The sequence below is a fragment of the Schistocerca nitens genome, chromosome 5 (assembly GCF_023898315.1).
Source record: "Schistocerca nitens isolate TAMUIC-IGC-003100 chromosome 5, iqSchNite1.1, whole genome shotgun sequence".
Lineage (NCBI taxonomy): Eukaryota > Metazoa > Arthropoda > Insecta > Orthoptera > Acrididae > Schistocerca > Schistocerca nitens.
The window spans coordinates 550,725,857-550,745,500 of NC_064618.1; the positions used below are offsets into that span (position 1 = coordinate 550,725,857).

Genomic DNA, 19,644 nt, shown 5'->3' on the forward strand with positions numbered 1-19,644 from the left:
TGGTGGCATGTTGTTTTTAGAAGTAGTTTATCTTGTATCAAAATTGAAGTAGAGAGTTCCTGTGAGTTAGTATGGGTAGAGCTCATTCTTGGCAACCAGAATACATCAATAATTGGAGCCTTTTACCACCTATCAACTCAGATGATACAACTGCTGAAAGTTTCAAAGAAAACTTGAGTTTAATTCAAACTCATATAATTACAATTGGTGGTGACTTCAATTTACATTTGATATCTCAGTGAAAATGCATGTTTAAATATGGAATTATGCATAAAACATCATCCAAAATTGTGCTAAATGCATTCTCTGCAAATTATTTTGAGCAGTTACTTCATGAGCCCAGGCGATTAGTAATCGGTTGTGAAAACACACTTGACCTCAGCTAATAACAAGCATCAAAATGGATACAGGGACTAGTGAACACAGGGTTGTCATAGTGAGACTGAATACTGTCATCCCCAAATCCTCCAAAGATAAACGCAAAATATGCCTATTCAAAAAAGCAGATAAAAATTCACTTGATGCCTCCTTGAGAAATAATCTCAAATTCTTCCGAATTAACAATGTAAGTGTAGATCAGATGTGGACTAAATTCAAAGAAATAGTATCAACAGCAATTGAGAAGCATTAGAACACTGTTGCAGAGGCAACAAAAAAAGCATGCCAAATTTAAGCGAATGCAAAATCTCCAAGATTGGTGATCTTTTGCAGAAGTTTGAAATTTAGCACGTTGTTATCATAGTTTCCACAACAAATCTTTGTCTCACAATGTGGCAGAAAAGCCAAAGAGATTCTGGTCATATGTAAAGTATGCTACTGGCAAGACAATGAATGCCTTCTCCACATAATAGCAATGGAAATACCATCGACAACAGCTCTCCCAAAGCCGAGTTATTAAACACAACCTTTCGAAATTCCTTCACCAAAGAACAAACAGTAAATATTCCTGAATTCGAATCAAGATTAGCTGCCAACATGAGTAACTCAGAAGTAGATATCCTTGGAGTAGCAAAGCAATTTAAATCACTTAATAAAAGCAAATCTTCCAGCCCAGACTGTATAGCAATTAGGTTCCTTTCTGAGTATGCTGATGCAGTAGTTCTATGCTTAACAATCATATACAACTGCTTGCTCAACGAGACATCGGTACCCAAAGAATGAAGAGTTGCACAGATCACATCAATATTCAAGAAGGGTAGCAGGAATAACCCACAAAATTACAGGCCCACATCATCAACATCGATATGCAGAAGGACATTGGAACACACATTGTGTTCGAACACTATGAATTACCTCAAAGAGAATGGTCTATTGACAAACAGTCAACATGGATCTGGAAAATGTCATTCTTGTGAAACACAACTAGCTCTTTACTCATATGAAGTGGTCAGTGCAATTGACAAGGGTATTCAAATTGATTCTGTATTTCCAGATTTAAAGAAGGCTTTTCACAATGTACCACACAAGCAGCTTTTAGTGAAATTCTGTACTTATGGAAGACCATCTCAATTATGTGACTGGATTCGTGATTTCCTGTCAGAGAGGTGTCAGTACCGTATCCTTTCTGTCAACTGTAACATCCCTGTTAAGAACTTCAGCTGTACTTACCTCCTACTTTATCCAGCTTTTAGTACCTCTAAGAATTTCAGCTTCAGTGCTTTCTATAGGCACTTCGAGCTCTGGTTCTTTCCCAACACAGCTATGACAATTTACAACTATAATGCTAATGGTTCCTAGGTCTACACTTGTCCTATGTTTGACCCACTCCCTTTCAGACTGAAGCCTTTTTGTAATTTCCCAAGACCCTCTCACCTAAAAAAAAAACTATCCATCCCACTTCACACAACCCCCATTATCTGTTTAGCCATTTCCTGTGTGTAATAAACCCCTGACCTATTATGCAAATAATGACACCTCCCCAGCTATGATTCAAGGCAATGACTCTACAACATACATGGTCACACAACCATCTGAGTCTGATTCAGAAAGTCCGCAGTCAGTTATGTCAACGATGCTACAAAGGGTGAACTCTGTCTTCATCTCACAAGGAAGATTGACAGGCTTCACCATTTCAGATAGCCACCAGAAACGAGACAGAATGTCTTCTAATCCAAAGCAAGAAAAAGGTAAGTTAATGCAGATGAGTAGGAAAAATAACCTTGTAATGTTTAAATACAGCATTAGTAGTGTACTGCTTGACAGAGTCATGTCCATTAAATAAGAAGGCATAATTTGCAAAGCTATATGAAATGCAACAAGCACCTAATGATGGTAGTTCATCAGCACCACTAACTAGTGGGTAGTGTTGATGACCAACAAAGTCACTGGTGAACAATGTATTCTTAGGCTGTGGTTAATATTCCCAGTGGATTAAACAGATGCCTATTAGATATATACCGGTACTTGTATGGACTAAGAACATAATCAACATTACTTTCTTATGTAAAATTAATATTTTCTACTTAAGTCAAGAGTTACTCCAAAATATTTCATAGGGCATCCATAACTAAAGACTCCAAAATATTTTAACTTACTAATTTCTACATCTACAAAGTTGGCAATTATTTTTATAGCAAAACTATCCAAATAGTTGAACCTATAGTTTTAGCAGGTGCATTAAATGGTCTTTCCACTTTAACTTTTCATCAGTATGAGCAACCAAGATTTATGACACTCTACACTTTTCTTTCCACAATGTTAATAGCAGGTGGGATATTTTTGAGAATACTTGTGTGGATGATCCAGGTTTTTTTACAGCTTAAAGCTAATTTCTCTTGATCTGAAAAAGAAACTTGCACACACATTTGTCCTTCAAATGATTTATTATAGCGATGTTATCTTGAAAAGCCTTTCTCAGGTAAGCTTAGCCCACCTGGAACCGGTTATGAATGCACGTGTTCATTTTATCATCAGAATTCAACTCTTTGATTATATTTCACCATCGCACAGCTATCCTGGCTGTATGCAGGCAAACACAGAGACTTCCGTACCCTCTATCTTCTCTGTTGTCTCAACGATGAACACAGTCCTTCATATCTCTCCACTATACTAATGCTCTTATATGAACAACATGTCATAAAAGCCAATTCCCACCAGATCAAAATCCCTTCTGCCACATTAAGAACTGAATAACATCTCCAGTTTCAGAAGACAGGTAATAACATATCTACTGAAGCTACAATAAGGGTTACCACTATCCCTGTACACCCTTGTTACCCTTGTGCATCCTTTTAAATTTCCATTCCCTTGAACCTGCTGCATCAGAAAACATTTATCTTGTACACCTATAAATTATTTTTGTCTGCCACTATTGTTATTAATGTTGTTATTATGACATAATTATTATTACATTATGGGACTGATGACCATAGATGTTTAGTCCCATAGTGCTCAGAGCCATTACATTATCATCATTATTTTACTATTGTCACTATTAGTAGTAGCATATGCATTAGTACAAGTACTGCCAGCATTAAATTTATTAGTTCATAGTCAGTGTTATTTAATCACATTGCCACTTCCAAGATCCAAATCATTTTAATACTATTTGTCATATTAAAATTATTTCTTAGGGAACTATGATATAAAAAATTGTACTGTATGTGGGAAACACTAGTCTGATGAAAAAGAGAGCCTGATAGTCCTAAGCAGTTCAGGCTGAAGAAACAAATAAATAAATAAATAAATAAAAAGCTAGCCCATCTGTGCAAAACTAGTTGATAACCTTGGAGTGGCCTGGGGTAATTGGCCTCTTTTGTGGCAGGGTTGAATGGCAACACTGGGTCATTGCCAGGATGTTGGCCATTGGTAACACGTGAAAACATCATCAACAGTCAAACATTTTAATTGGGCTCAAGCTACGACACTCATAGCATAGTTTTGTGGCATCCACCCGTCCACCCCCCACCCCCTCCCCCCCTTTGGCATATTGTGAGGACAATACATGGAGGTGTGCTGAGACAAGCAGGCAGCCAGAGGCCAGCTGTGACATGACTGAGCACAGGAATCTGATGCCCAGAGTTGCTGCATGCTCTTGTTGTGCACAATGTAGCTGTTTTCAGCAAGGCTTGGTAGCCAACTGTAATTGTTTCAGGGGATTTTAACCCTCAGAAGTGGAACTCACCCTTGCGAGCACCAGGATGCTCAAATCAGCATAGGTGTGTGAGTGCCTAAACTGCTCTGGCCTTGAATGGCTGCCCTCCAGGACATAAGTCTGCTTTGGCTGGAGTGACCCAGAGATCAGTCACAAGTGCAAAGGTGCCAAGTCCAAGGAGATGGATTCAGAGCCTGCCTTTGGACCAATGGTGGTGAAGGCCCAAGCTACTGATGGCTGCTTGCAGAACCACAATGCCCCTTTGCCTGGTTTAATCCTTTTCTCATGGTTGATGCTGCCAAGCTGGACACCTTTAGCTAGGAATGACAGGCATTAATACTGATTTGGTGCTCATTTTTTGTGCCAATGTATGCTTTTAACCAGATATGGTATAATAAGTTTCTAAATTTAAATAAGGTGTGAAAACTAGCCAGTTGGTCCTGCAGTAGCCCTGCCCACTTGTTGTGTTGTCAGTACTGTGGTGCTCATAATGCATAAACAGGCCGGTTGCTGCAACTACCATGACAGTGTGTTCAGATAACCACCATTCACCTTCTGGATATGTATAGAGTTTCAAGTACAGTCAGAGCTGTGGCACAAGGAACATTGAACAATGTACAAAATTGGCGCAGGAATGAGGATCTACGGGTGAGTCCTAAGAAGACTGTGGTAGTACCATTTACGAGGAAGCTGATCCAACACACTTATTGGAATCTCAAGCTTCTTGATGAAACTCTACCAGTGAAAGGGATAGTGACATATCTAGGGGTAACCCTGGATGAGAAACTATCGTGGACCCTCATGTAACGAGAACCTGTTCCAAGGCAAAAGGTACTCTAATAAGTACCAGGAGAGCTTATGGTAAAAATTGGGGCTTAGGCCCCAAGAGTATGTACTGGATATGCACCATGGCAGTAAGACCTATGACGACTTATGGGGCTACAGTGTGATGGAAAAAGGTAGAACAGCAGGTAGCTACTAAGGAGTTTGCTAAGGTGCACAGATTGGCCTGCTTAGCCATTACAGGCAGAATTAGCAGTACACCCACTGCTGGGATGGAAACTATAATGGACATGCCCCCATTACTCCTGTGGGTAAAGATGGAGGCAGCAGCTGGAGCACACAGGTTAAAGACTGGCAAAAACTGAAACTCTCTGGGGTATCCAGGATCTCACACTAAAATACTGAGTGAGGTAGACATAGGTATGCTTGGGGAAATGCAGCTTGACTGTATAATAACTTCCAGCTGCTTCAACAAGTCTTTCAATGTAGTAATTGGTACAGAACTCTGGGAGAACAAACTTCGACACCAAAATGGGGACTTAATCTGGTTCACTGACCTTTTGAAAACAGACCAAGGTGTTGGGGCCGGAGTATAAGGGGTGCAGGCAAGGCTGGAGAGTGCAATCTCTCTAGGGAAGATGGCCACTGTGTTTCAAGCAGAAATATCTGCTATCAGGGTGTGTATGGAGGAGAATTTGCAGAGGTGCTACAGATGTCATAGCATTTTCATTTATTCAGACAGCCAAACAGCCCTGAAAACACTGGCAGCCTCTGCAACAAGATCAAAGAACATGGCATTTTGCCATTAAGTCCTTGTGGAGCCAGGGGAAAGCAACAGGGCAAACCCATTGTGGGTGCCTGGTGGCTCAGGGATTAGTGGTAATGAGCAAGCTGATAGGTTGGCCAGGATAGGTGCGATGACACCATTTATTGGACCGGAACCTGTCCTGACAATCACCAAGGCGATGATCAAAATAAAACTATGGTACTGGACAAGGATACAGCATGTAGAGTACTGGGGTAAGGTCCAAAAGCAAAAACATGGCAAGGTATTGATGCTGAAGCCATGTTCTAAGAGAAGTCACTCAAATCCTGGGCTTGAACAGGAGAGAAATGAAACTCATGGTTGGACTATTGACAGGCCATGGGAATTTCAGAAAACACCTACATGCAATGGGGATAATAGAAGAAGACCCCAAATGTAGGATGTGTGGTGTGGGCGAGGAAACCACATCCCATTTGATCTTCGAATGTGAGGCACTGGAGATTAAAAGAGACAGAATATTCGGATCAACCTGAACTGAAGAAATTGTGTCTAGAAAAGCACTGGTAAAGGATCTCCTTGCACTGTTCAAGGGCACTGGATGGCTTTACTAGAAACACAGGTAATGATGCCGCACAATAAACTCTGTTTCAGTGTGGGCAGCAGCAGGCTTGACCAATGTTGGTTTGCTTCCGTGATAAAATCAAATCAAAATCAAATCAGGTTGTGTTTAGCAGTTTATTTTATCATTGTGGTGGCTTTACTGAAAACTATATAGTGTGTACTGTTAATTTCATGTGTTTATTACTGGACTGTTTCCAGTGTGAGATCCAACAGTGTGTCACAGAATTATAGCTGGATTATTCTCTTCTGGACATGTTGATGACTAAAGAGATCTGGTCCCCTACCTGTATGAACTGTGTACCATAAGTATGGAACTGGTCATAACAAACATTATAATGCTAATAAAACTGGGAAGAGACACTTAAATAATGAGTGACGTTCATCATTTTACCTGATACACTTTTTTAAAAAAAGGCAGTTTTCAGCATAGATCAGTATGCAAGATATGAGATAAAGCGAATGTTGCAAACCCCTTTTGAAAATCAAACTCCATTTCACTAAGTATCCCACTACTACACAGATGGATGATAATCAAAAAAAATTTTGGAAAATAGGTTTAAGAAGTGAGACTGGCTGGCAGCCACTGGTGGCTGTACAGTCATGTTTCTTTATAACAAATATGTCTGGCAAAATACCTTGAATCAACAGTGTGTAACAAGAGTTGCACTCTACCAAAACTATGGTTCAGGAGTTTTGGCACACCACAAAAATGACATAGTAAATGGCAGGATTACAGTCGTACTGGTAGCATCGGTAGGGAAAAAACATAAACATATTTATATGAGAGAAACTAAGAACAGATGATTTCTGCTTGATTTTTTTGTTTGTTTGGTTGTTTTGGACATAATTAGAACTACATATCATTCAGTGTTAGTCCATTGTGTATTTTATATCCTTACAGAATATAAATTGCTTTGTACTCAATAAAACATTCTTCATTTTGATCAAAGGCAAGAGTTCTCTGTTATTACTGATAAATGGGAAAGTTGTTTATGAATAACAGAAACATGTTTTATATAAGTTTAACATTATTGAAGTGTTTTGCTCTATTTTTGTTTTGCAGGGCTTTTTATTTTACCTGTTTGTTGGGGACATAGCATTTTGTAGCACCATTTGATAAATCTGTAGTATTTACCTTTGTTTTTACTGAACGTCCTTCTGTTTCACATTAGAAATCATCAACTGTCAAAAAAACTTGAATTAAACATTGACAAGTTCAATTTTGCAACAAATATTGTATATTTTTAAGTAACAGATAGGAAGATAACTACATAGGTTACGTGTCCCTTTATAATCCTCACTCTCTTTCTACATGGTTTACTGCTTCTGGTTTTTACAGGATGCTAGTAAGACACTGATTGCATATGTAAAGAAGGTGATTATTATGAAGTAACACCCAACAGATATGCAACACACCTAACATACAGGTAACATGGATACGACATAGCTGCCAAAAATTATTAGGAAAACTACTGTAGTCTAAGCTTACTTATGAAAGTCTACAGTTGCCTCAGTAATTTTCCAAATATATAGCCACAGGTGGCTTTAGATCTAATTTTTAGAGCCTTATTGGAAATATAATGAACTCTATACAAACTTCTGTTTTTTAGGATTGTGATGACAACTTTGACCTTTTAACACGACACTTTTTTCTTAACTTTTACCATATAAATTCTAGGTTCAATTGAAATTTGAGCTGTTCTGCTATCCTTTAAAAAATTGAAGCCTGATGATACTGTACAACTGTAGCGCAGGAAAAATATTTTAATACATACCAAGAGGAATTGAGAGAAACACAAACTGAAGCACTGGAATATAGAGCTGATCATTTCGAAGTTTTATTTATGATAAAAAACACAGATTAGACAAAGCATTAATAGCAGTTGTAATAGTATTATTTTAACAACACGAAAACATACCAAGCAAATGTTCTGATACGTACCAAGTGCATTTTCAATCTTCAACCCTGTCAGCAACTCTTGGAGTTTGTTGATTGACCACTGGCGGGCATTCTTTTCTGTCCTAGAAGAAAAGGTACTTCAATTACATTTCTTTCAAATATGCTTCCCATTTGATTCCCTCTTTGCAATTTAACAAACAACTGGATTCATTCATGTTAATTTTTACTTAACCATACTGATAATAAATCCATAAAACTGTCATGAGTCTGTCTGTTTGAACACATTTCCCCAAAATTACTGCATGAATTTTCAGGTAACTTCTGCATTGCTTGGGGCACCATACAGACTTTATTTCATCAAATTCATACCACATAAAACACATACCAAAATTGAAAGTTTTATCAATACTAATATCATAAATGCAAAAGTAGCTCTGTCTGTTACATTTTCATGACTAACCCACTGAACCGATTTCAGTGATGTTTGCTATGGAGGTACCTCGAACCCTGAGAATGAATACAGGCTTCTTCAGAAAGTGTGTCATACAAGATACATTGATTTGAAGAATATTATGTGAATTAGAGGAGAATACTTACTCTCTGAAAAAGCAATTTACTCTTTAACTTCTGCTCTTTATCACATTTATGAAAATTCTTTTGTTGGTTGATATGTGATATGATTCAAAGTAATTAACACTGTGCTTATACAATCTTCAATGTGTTTAATTCACACTTCCACACCATTTGTTGCATAATGTACATGTTGTATAATGTATAACTATTTCAATAGCATGATGAATACGCATATGCTCCTGTCAATGCCTATCTGTATGCACTGTGCATGTCTACACATCTTGCATTGAGACCACTTGGGAGGGGGGAGAGCAGGGTGCACTTAATCAGCTATGCTTACCCAAACAGGCAGAAACACGAGGGCAGCTGATGTTACTGCACATACAGTCAGCTTACTTACTCACCATCACTCATAACAAAGCTAACACAGCTGTGGGTAAAATTTAGTAGTTCATAAGGTAAAATCATAACAGATTAATACAACACTAAAAAGTTTCAAGGGAATAGCTAATAGTGCTTCAATTACCACTTTGCATCCACTAAAAAACACTTTGGCATGTTGTTCATCAAGCTGAATGCGATGGTGCAGTGATAAGTCACTGGACTTTCATTTGGGAGGCTGGAGGTTCAAATCCTCATCTTGCCATCCACATTACTTTAGGTTTTCTGTGGTTTCCCTAAATTATTTAAGACAAATGGCAAGATGTTTCCCTTGAAAAAGGACATGGTCAATTCCTTTCCCTACCCTTTTGCAGTCTGAATTTGTGGTTATCTCTAAAGACCGCAATGTCAATGGGATGTTTAACCTTACTCTTCCTTAGTTCTTCGCTCTAAAAAGCAAATTGGAATAATGGCCCCTCTTGGTCAAACTATATACAACCTAGAGTTTACAGACATTTTGCAAACATTAACCCCTTTTCACAGACGAAGTTAATACCAGATGAATAATTTTTTGTGCCTGACAACAGGAGAACTTGTGACGAAGCAAGCTGGGATATTTTTACTTCCTCTCTTGTTTTGCCATCTGCCTCCTTAAATTTATTTTACTTTCATTTTTGCCTAATTATCGTTATAGGGTGAAATCAGTTATTGTCTCATGACTTCGATTCTATTACTGACTTACAAACAAATAAAAATTCTGTGATAAACATTTGGACGAAGAACTACTAGGATTCTTAAAGTATTTATTTGGCTCTATTTGAGAACATATTAGCAAATCCATCCCTTCCAAAATAATTACCAGGTTTGTCAAAAGCATTGTTTGTGTGACTATATCTGTTAATTTCATTATTTAAACAAATAATTCGGCCTAACCTTTATGATAGAAGGAACTGTTAAAGAGGAAGGATTTTTCAGATGTATTCAGTTAAATGAATGAGTTATGTTTAAATTGTAATTTCTGTAAATTAATCATCAAATAATATATAGTTTCAGTGCTTATTATTGTGAGGATATATAAAGGCCTGATTTTTGGTCCCGAGTCAGTCAGTCCACGGCCAATTTTCAGATGGGAACTCTGTATCAGTTAGAGTAACAATAATCATTAATTTAACAGTGGAATTAGTGTAACACAAATAGGCCATGTGTTGAAACAATGACAGTGTCTGTTCAATTTATTTGAGAAATAGTGTCACACGTACCGCATTAATTCTGCAAGAACTGTGAACTGTGTTGTTAGATTTTTACTGCTCATAGAAGTTCAACAGCAAGCTATTGTAGCAGTATGCTGATGTTTGCCTGCAACCTATTAACATTTACCAATAGTGAACTGGCCATATAACTGTGTAATATTGGGGAGTTGTGAACAGTTAAAGAACTGTGAAATGCAACTGTGCAACTGTCAGCTGTATCGTTTACAGTAGTCAGTGTTGAACTTCCACCTCCCCATTTCTCAGCCAGTATAACATTGCAGCACATCGACACCAAGGACTGTCAATGAAGAAATAAAGCAGGCGAATGTCACAAACTCTTTAATGCTATTGTTAACTGGCTGGAACATGGTTAAAGGCACAATAATGCATAAAGCTCAAGCATAAGAGCATTCAGGTTCCATGCAATTACTATCCTTTTTTTATTACTGTCAATTATCTAGAAAGTGGCAGTGTGACAAACTTGCTTCCACGACCGCTTAATTTATTTGGACCTGACATAGGCCATTTTTATGTATCATTAAGTTATGGAGATAAGCTGGGCTGAACTGGCATGAGAATATTACAAGCTGTGGCTAAGAAAAATAGTACACAATGTTCCATTAAGTATATTGCTTGGGAAGCACCTACTTGAAATAGCGATCTCTGTTGTAGGTTCGAAGATGCATGCATGAAATAAATGTGAATCAATCAGGCAATAACCCATGATACATACAATTACACCCCACCGCAGAGCTATCAGACATGCCAATGCAGATTATCCACACTCCAATAAAACATGTTGCGGTCATTAAAGACTCTACTGTCGTGGAAACACAATTCATTCAATGTAATATCTATTGGCATAATGCGCCCATGCATAAAAATCACAACCACAGAGCTCAAAGTGTATAGTATAGGTTAAGGCGAAGGATGTATACTATCTAGTACCAAATTTAAGGTGTGACATGAAGTCACATAGAGGGCATGTGACCTTTATGTCAATTTGAGTATTTATCCGTGGCTAAATAGGTCACTAAAATAACGATTCACTTTGCGTCCAGAAGTGATTTATTGATAAATTCCTGGCTCTCCCCATCATCAAAATATCTGCTAAGGAAGAATGCGAAACATAACCATAATTTTATGAAACATGTTACATGAAGTACAAGAGTCGACATACCAAAAATAAGAGCGCAGTCTTCATACAGAGTATGGAGTCATGTATATCACCCATCAATATTGGAACATAACTGACATAACTGATAGCGGGACAGCATTACAAAGCTTAACTAATATCACTTGCCACCAGATGTCATGAATGTATTAGGACAGTGGTGTTTTATTGTGCCCCTAGAAACAATTGAACAACCTTATGCTAAAAAACATAAATAATAAAACAAAAATCAAAGTATATGACAAAGTGTACAGCATGTACAATTCAATAAATAGTTTTACAAAAGATAGTGACACGAACTGTTGCCAAGTGGTGAGACTGAATTGAAAAAAAAAAAAAAAACGACATTATATGTTCAGCAGTAGTGAGCGAGACAAGGCATGGCTCTAGCACAAAAAATGAAATTACTGTGCTGCCTCATCCTCCATACTCTCCAGACCTGGCCCCTGCAGACTTATTTTATTTCCAAAGTTGAAAACCCCACTGAAAGGATGAAGATATGCAACAATAGACGAGACAAAAGAAAATTCACAGATGACACTTCACGCAATCCAGGAAGAGGCATACCAAGACTGCTCCTGTAAGTGAAAACAGCTTTGGGAGTGGTGTATCAATTGTGCAGGAGAGTACTTCAAAGGAGACTACGGTATGCACAATAAGTAAAAGTTAAGCATAGAAAAATTGTGTGGACGAAGTTTTGGGATTTTTTGAACAGACCTCATAAGCCAGTGTGCTGATTCCACAGCCAGACTAATTTTTACCTTACGAGTGTATGCTCAACTGCTAAATTGTGCTTTAATGTATTCTGTAGTTAAGTGTGATTGTACTGATCTCTGCTTCAAGGGTACAACATTACAACACTTTCAATCAAGCACATTTCTTTCTTCGGTTCGCTATAGCCAACATGTCAGTGGAAGTAGTTCTTCAGTATCTTGTTGAACAGCAGCGAGCTCTCGTCAGTCAGCAACAGGCTCTCTCTGTGGCACTAAACAATATGGTAGCATCGTTGATGTGCCAGGGTACATCAACGCAGCCCCCACCGTTTCCTCCACATAATAATACTGGGGAAGACTGGGATGCATATAAAAAACACCTTCAGCAACATATTCAAGCTTTTGGAGTCGTCAGTGTGTGTGTACCAGCTAGCTCCTTCTACAGAACCTGTCAGTCTCTCTTCTGACACAATGCGCCACTTGCTCTCTACTTAGCAGTGCAAACATACTCACGTTACTGCTGCTCACTGCGAGTTCCACCTTTGTCAAAATTGGATGCAACAGTCATACAGAGCTTGGGGAGCAAGCAAACTTTGTGGGCTTAGCCATCATTGCCAGTTTATTACTGAAGCTCACCGTGACTCATGATGATTCGATGGTTTGCAATGCTATAATACACCTGGATGTTAGTGAATGTGCTTTACAATGTGAAAATCCCTCCCTCACAGAGGTTTTGAGCACTGCCCAGTCTTTTCCATAGTATCTAGGGCAGCAGGAAATCAAATAAAAGCTCGGTATGCAGTAAGTATTGTTGCTTCTTCTCCTCCTCAGCCGCCATCATTTAGCTCAAGGGGGAAAGCCGATGTCGCAGTCATACAACTGCAGACTCCACACCCCACGGGGCAACGCCATGCTAAACTGCAAGAGCAGTCAATGTCACAACAGCAACTCTGGTCGTGCTTTTGTCCAATATGAGTGGACCGCATGCCCAAAGTGTTAGGTAACATGTAACCATCCTAAAAAAAAGAAATATTGCATCTGTATGTCACTCTCAGCCTCCTTCAGAAGATATGAACCATGAACATGGATGTAAACAGTCTTTCCCAAGTGAAGATAGCCCCAAAGGAAATTTATTTTGAAGTATGTGCTATGGGACAAGATGTTAAAATTTCAAATATATGGGGATTGTGAATCACTGCTGTTCTCTCCTGTCTCTTGTCAGTTGGTGAGTTACAATAAACAATTAATACACAAACTGGGACAGTTTCTTACTCCGTATTGTATGAAGCAGTTGTTCTGCGTTTGATCTTTCTAGTGGTGGATAATACTAACACTGAAAACTTATTTGGGTTAGACCCCCTCAAAATTTTTGGATTTTCCATTTCTGATGAAGTGCATCTGGTATTGGGTCAATTCCATGCCAGCAATTGGACACACTTTGCTCAGAATATCCCACCCTGTTTTCAGAAGGTTTAGGGTAGCTACCAATTTCAAGGCTCACATGAAACCAATGGCATGCCCCTGTTCTTTTGTGCCCATCCTACCTCAAAAGCTTTATGGGTACAGGTCATCTCAGAACTAGATTGACTTGCGTCTTTGGCTGTTATCGCAGCTGTCTCCTTTAGTGAGCAGTCTACTCCAATGCTAATTGTGACAAAAAAAGTCTGTAAATTCACAGTCTGTTATACCTGTCCATTGCCACAGCAGGATGAACTCTTAGCACAGCTTTTTGGGGCCCAAATTTTTCCAAAACGGACTTTTTGGAAACCTACTAGTGACTGCCTTTGGATGATGATTTCAAACACATTCTCAGAGTGAATACCACTTTAGGGTTATAGCAATTCTGTCATGTCTTTTGACATGACATGTCTTTTGACACTGCTAGTGCCTCTGCCATTTTCCGGCAGTTTCTGGAACAACTCATAGCCTCCTTGCTAGGGTACATTAACCACCTGGATGTTATTGTGGTGTCAGGTTCCTCAACGGATGAAAACTTTCAGAACCTTTGTGCCTCATTCATGGAGCTGCAGGCTGCTGGGTAAATGTAACTTGGACAAATCACAATTTTTTTAGCTGTCTATCTTCTGTCTTGGTTTTGAAATCTCCTGTGCTTGCATCAGGCTTTTAAACCAGCATGTCAATGGAATTACATCTTTGTCACATCCCACCAATGTCAAAAAGTTACAGGCCTTTCTCAGAAAGATTGCACACTACCATAAATTTCTTCCTGACACAGCCACAGTGGCTCAGCCACTTCATGCTCTCTTTAAGTACAAGTGTTCCTTTTCACTGACCACAAGTTTGCTACAGCTGACTCGTTACTTTCCAACTAGGCCAACATCTCATTTTAGCCACCAATGCTTTCCAATATGGTCTTAGGGCCATTCTTGCATACAAACAGTTCTGAACATCCTACTGCATATGCTTCCAAAACTCTGAATCACGTGCAACAGTGCTACTCACAGATAGAAAAAGAAGCCATTGCTATCATGTATGCCCTAAAAAAATTTTATAGTTTCCTATACAGTTCTAAATTTCTTTTTAGCACTGATCATAAACCTCTGGTCTCTCTTTTTCATCCTTCTGCATCTTTACCAGACAAAGCTGCTAGTTACCTGCAATGCTGGGCTCAATTTTTGTCAAGCTATAATTAAAAGATTCATTTCCAATCCACTGCCCAACACACTAATGTGGACACTCTATCTCAATTTCCAATGGGCCTTGATTCAGCATTTGATCAGGATGAACTGTTATGTTTCCATTTATACATTGAAGCATAAAACACCATGGACAATTTTCCCATTACCAGTTCTCGGATTTTGGCAGCTGTCACGGCCAATCCTATCTTATGTTAAGTTGTTCAACTGTCCACCATGGCTGGCCAGACAGACCACCAGGCTGAGCGTCCGATCCCTTGCATAGTTATTATGTTCTTCATCACCACCACTCAGTTTCTGACTGAATGTGGCCACACTAATGTTTACCTAACGATTGTATGCTCAGCTGTTACTGTGCTTTAATGTATTCTGTGGATAAGTATTATTGTACTGATCCTTATTTCATGCAGTGTCTTGGTGTATTCCTTCATGTGGAAGTGGAATAGAGTCATTAGCTGTGTTTGTACAATGGAATAGAGTCATTAGCTTGAAATTCCAATAGTACAATAGAAAGATTGCACAAAAATACAGTATGTGTCCCCTTTTAACGATATTAGGATCTGTAGGCACAGTTAACAAGTTTGTAAGAACCAAGTAATAGCACATTGACAAGATAAGTTTCTTCTTTTTACTCTTTATACACACCTGGAAATTGAAATAAGAACACCGTGAATTCATTGTCCCAGGAAGGGGAAACTTTATTGACACATTCCTGGGGTCAGATACATCACATGATCACACTGACAGAACCACAGGCACATAGACACAGGCAACAGAGCATGCACAATGTCGGCACTAGTACAGTGTATATCCACCTTTCGCAGCAATGCAGGCTGCTATTCTCCCATGGAGACGATCGTAGAGATGCTGGATGTAGTCCTGTGGAACGGCTTGCCATGCCATTTCCACCTGACGCCTCAGTTGCACCAGCGTTCGTGCTGGACGTGCAGACCGCGTGAGACGACGCTTCATCCAGTCCCAAACATGCTCAATGGGGGACAGATCCGGAGATCTTGCTGGCCAGGGTAGTTGACTTACACCTTCTAGAGCACGTTGGGTGGCACGGGATACATGCGGACGTGCATTGTCCTGTTGGAACAGCAAGTTCCCTTGCCGGTCTAGGAATGGTAGAACGATGGGTTCGATGACGGTTTGGATGTACCGTGCACTATTCAGTGTCCCCTCGACGATCACCAGTGGTGTGCGGCCAGTGTAGGAGATCGCTCCCCACACCATGATGCCGGGTGTTGGCCCTGTGTGCCTCGGTCGTATGCAGTCCTGATTGTGGCGCTCACCTGCACGGCGCCAAACACGCATACGACCATCATTGGCACCAAGGCAGAAGCGACTCTCATCGCTGAAGACGACACGTCTCCATTCGTCCCTCCATTCACACCTGTCGCGACACCACTGGAGGCGGGCTGCACGATGTTGGGGCGTGAGCGGAAGACGGTCTAACGGTGTGCGGGACCGTAGCCCAGCTTCATGGAGACGGTTGCGAATGGTCCTTGCCGATACCCCAGGAGCAACAGTGTCCCTAATTTGCTGGGAAGTGGCGGTGCGGTCCCCTACGGCACTGCGTAGGATCCTACGGTCTTGGCGTGCACCCGTGCGTCGCTGCGGTCCGGTCCCAGGTCGACGGGCACGTGCACCTTCCGCCGACCACTGGCGACAACATCGATGTACTGTGGAGACCTCACGCCCCACGTGTTGAGCAATTCGGTGGTACGTCCACCCGGCCTCTCGCATGCCCACTATACGCCCTCGCTCAAAGTCCGTCAACTGCACATACGGTTCACGTCCACGCTGTCGCGGCATGCTACCAGTGTTAAAGACTGCGATGGAGCTCCGTATGCCACGGCAAACTGGCTGACACTGACGGCGGCGGTGCACAAATGCTGCGCAGCTAGCGCCATTCGACGGCCAACACTGCGGTTCCTGGTGTGTCCGCTGTGCCGTGCGTGTGATCATTGCTTGTACAGCCCTCTCGCAGTGTCCGGAGCAAGTATGGTGGGTCTGACACACCGGTGTCAATGTGTTCTTTTTTCCATTTCCAGGAGTGTAAATTACTATCTTCTTAGAAAACTAAAAACATCTTTCTAAGAAGAATAAGACTACAATTAAAAGGGCAAAACCTTAAATTTTTTTATATACACATTAGTCAAGTGAGAAGCCGCTATACATAAAATAGAAAGTGCTTAAATCAAAAGCTGGCTGAGCGGGTCAAAGTATATGATATACAAACAAAAGCATAGATGGTTATGGGTCATAATATTCATTACACACATTTAAAAGTTCATATAATTGCCACAGTTTACATAAGAGGATCATGATTGAACAGGTTGAACATATGCTTGCTAGAGGCAGCCACCTGGTAACAGTTGCAATATACAGGGTGTCCCATTAATCTTGACCACCCTAAATAATTGTTTGTCCAGATGCAAATTACAAAATGTTTCAAGCAAATGTTCTTTAGCCATCAAGGGGACAACAATCAGCATGATTGTCTTCATTTTAGGTTTGTTTTTTACAAAGACATGAACGGCGCTATGACTTTTTTAAATGTGTTTTTTTATTTGGTAATTCATTTCCTCTCCTCAGTCTGTCATTCACTGAAACACAACGTTATTAATTACATAATATCAGTGTCCAGGGTCTCCACTCTGAACTTGAATGTTCTACTCTTGGTGAATGGTACAGGAGAATCAAAGTCAATTTTGTGTTATGTTTTCACTTGGTTTTCATTTGTTTTCTGACAACTCCATTGAGTGGATGAGTTTGTGATCCTGGGCTCAAAGTCTATGTTGTGTTATATAATTAATAACATCGTGTATCAATGAATGGGACACTGTGCTACATTTTTGAATAGGCCTTTAGGAGAAGAAATGAATTAGGGAATAAAAAATACAGGGTGCCATTTAAAAAAGTCATACTGCTGTTCATATCTTTGTAAAAAACAAAGCTACAATGAATGAAGTCATGCTGATAGATGTCACACTGACGGCTAAAGAACATTTGCTTGAAACATTTTGTAATTCGCATCTGAGCAAACAGTTATTTAGGGTGGGCAAGATAAATGGGACACCCTGTATGTAAATAACACTTCAATCAAATACTCTATAGTTCAAGTTTAGATACACTATGACCAAATTCAAATATAAAAGCCATACTGATCTGTATTACAGGGACTTAGTAAACTGGAGTGTGTGACGAGAAATATGCAAACAAACTTAGCTAACTTAAAACAGAGTAAAGACAGCTGTGGACATTGGGAATTACTAATTTTAATTACAAAACCTCATGTTACATGGTAAGAACAAAATATGCAGGTACTGACTAAAGCAGAATACATAGTATCAGAAAATTGCTGCAGCATAAGGGCATAGGTAAAATCCATATATTTCTCTTCACACAATCCATTTCACTTAAGTCTCTTAATATAGATCAGAATTGCTTTTGTATTTGGCCATGGTGAATATAAATTTGGGCTATAAAGTATTTGATTGAAGTGTCATTCATATATCTCGTTCTGTTGCCATTTGGCTGCCTCTGGTATGCATATTTTCAACAACGATCTTCTTATGTCCTGTGTGACAGTTATATATAATTTTAAGTGGGTGTAATTAATATTCCAACTCCTAACCCTCTATGCTTTTATCAATATGCCATGTACTTTGTCTGGCTCAACAGGCTTTTGTGTTAAACATTTTCTTTTTTACATAGAGGGGCTTTTTGCTTGCCCAATGTTCGTATAAGAAAATTTCAGCTTTTGTTCTTTCCATTATAGCTTATTCTTCTTCAAAAGATATAATCAATTTCTAAGAATGTGTGACGGTGACTTTCCCGGCTTAATGTGTTGTTTGCAGGACTCTCGGGTGTCCAGCCGGATGTGATCATTCAAGTCCCACGATATTTTGGCAAATAACCTTTCCACCATCATCAGGTGATTCTAACAGGTACAGCAACTGACAGATCCAGACAGCCTTCAGATGACGGAAATGCAGCAGAAACCCAGATGAAGAACAGTCTAAAGATGAGGAACCAGGCCTTGCCTTTCTACCGTATGCAGGCAATGTGACTTCAAGAATTGGGAGACTGCTAAAACAACACAAAATTTGCACGGTCTACCGACCACCATCCAAGATAAATGCCTTACTGTGTACAGTAAAATCTGGAGTTGGCCTCAAGAAAGCTGGTGTATATAGTATTCCATGTAGTTGTGGCAAATCCTACATCAATCAAACTATCTGAACAGTCGAAGACCACTGCAAAGAACACCAACGTCACACACGCCTAGGCCAGCACAACAAATTGGCAGTGGCAGAACACTGCTTGGAAACTGGACACAACGCAAAATAGAAAGAGACCAAGATTCTGGCCCCTACCAGCTTCTATTGGGACAGCGTCTTCAAGGAGGCCATTGAAATCGCGTAACAGACAATCTCATAAACCGAGACACAAGTTTTCAACTGAACAAGGCATTAAAACCCTTACTTAGCTCCATCAAGGAGTCACGCCTCAAGCAGACACAAGATCCTTCCATGACAGCCGCCAGGGACACTCCACGGGATTTCTCATCTGCCACCACCAGACACGACGCCGGGGACGGTGTGGACCTGGGTCAGTGCCTGCAAACGGATTGTCAATGGCCACAATCAGAGAGTCGGCGCTTGCAATCAGAATGTCAGCGGCCACTATCGGACTGTCGGCGCAGGGAATTGAAGCCCGACTGA

The 19,644-nt window shown here is 40.0% G+C and overlaps 1 protein-coding gene across 1 annotated transcript in view; it reads right to left on the reverse strand.

Annotated features, from left to right (window-relative positions):
- The window catches only part of LOC126259653 (activator of 90 kDa heat shock protein ATPase homolog 1-like), a 123,872-nt gene that overhangs the window by 73,393 nt on the left and 30,835 nt on the right, over positions 1 to 19,644 (reverse strand). Inside the window, exon 3 of the mRNA XM_049956585.1 lies at positions 8,206 to 8,285. Within this exon, the coding sequence (XP_049812542.1) occupies positions 8,206 to 8,285 (80 nt within the window). The remainder of the gene's footprint in view (positions 1 to 8,205; positions 8,286 to 19,644) is intronic.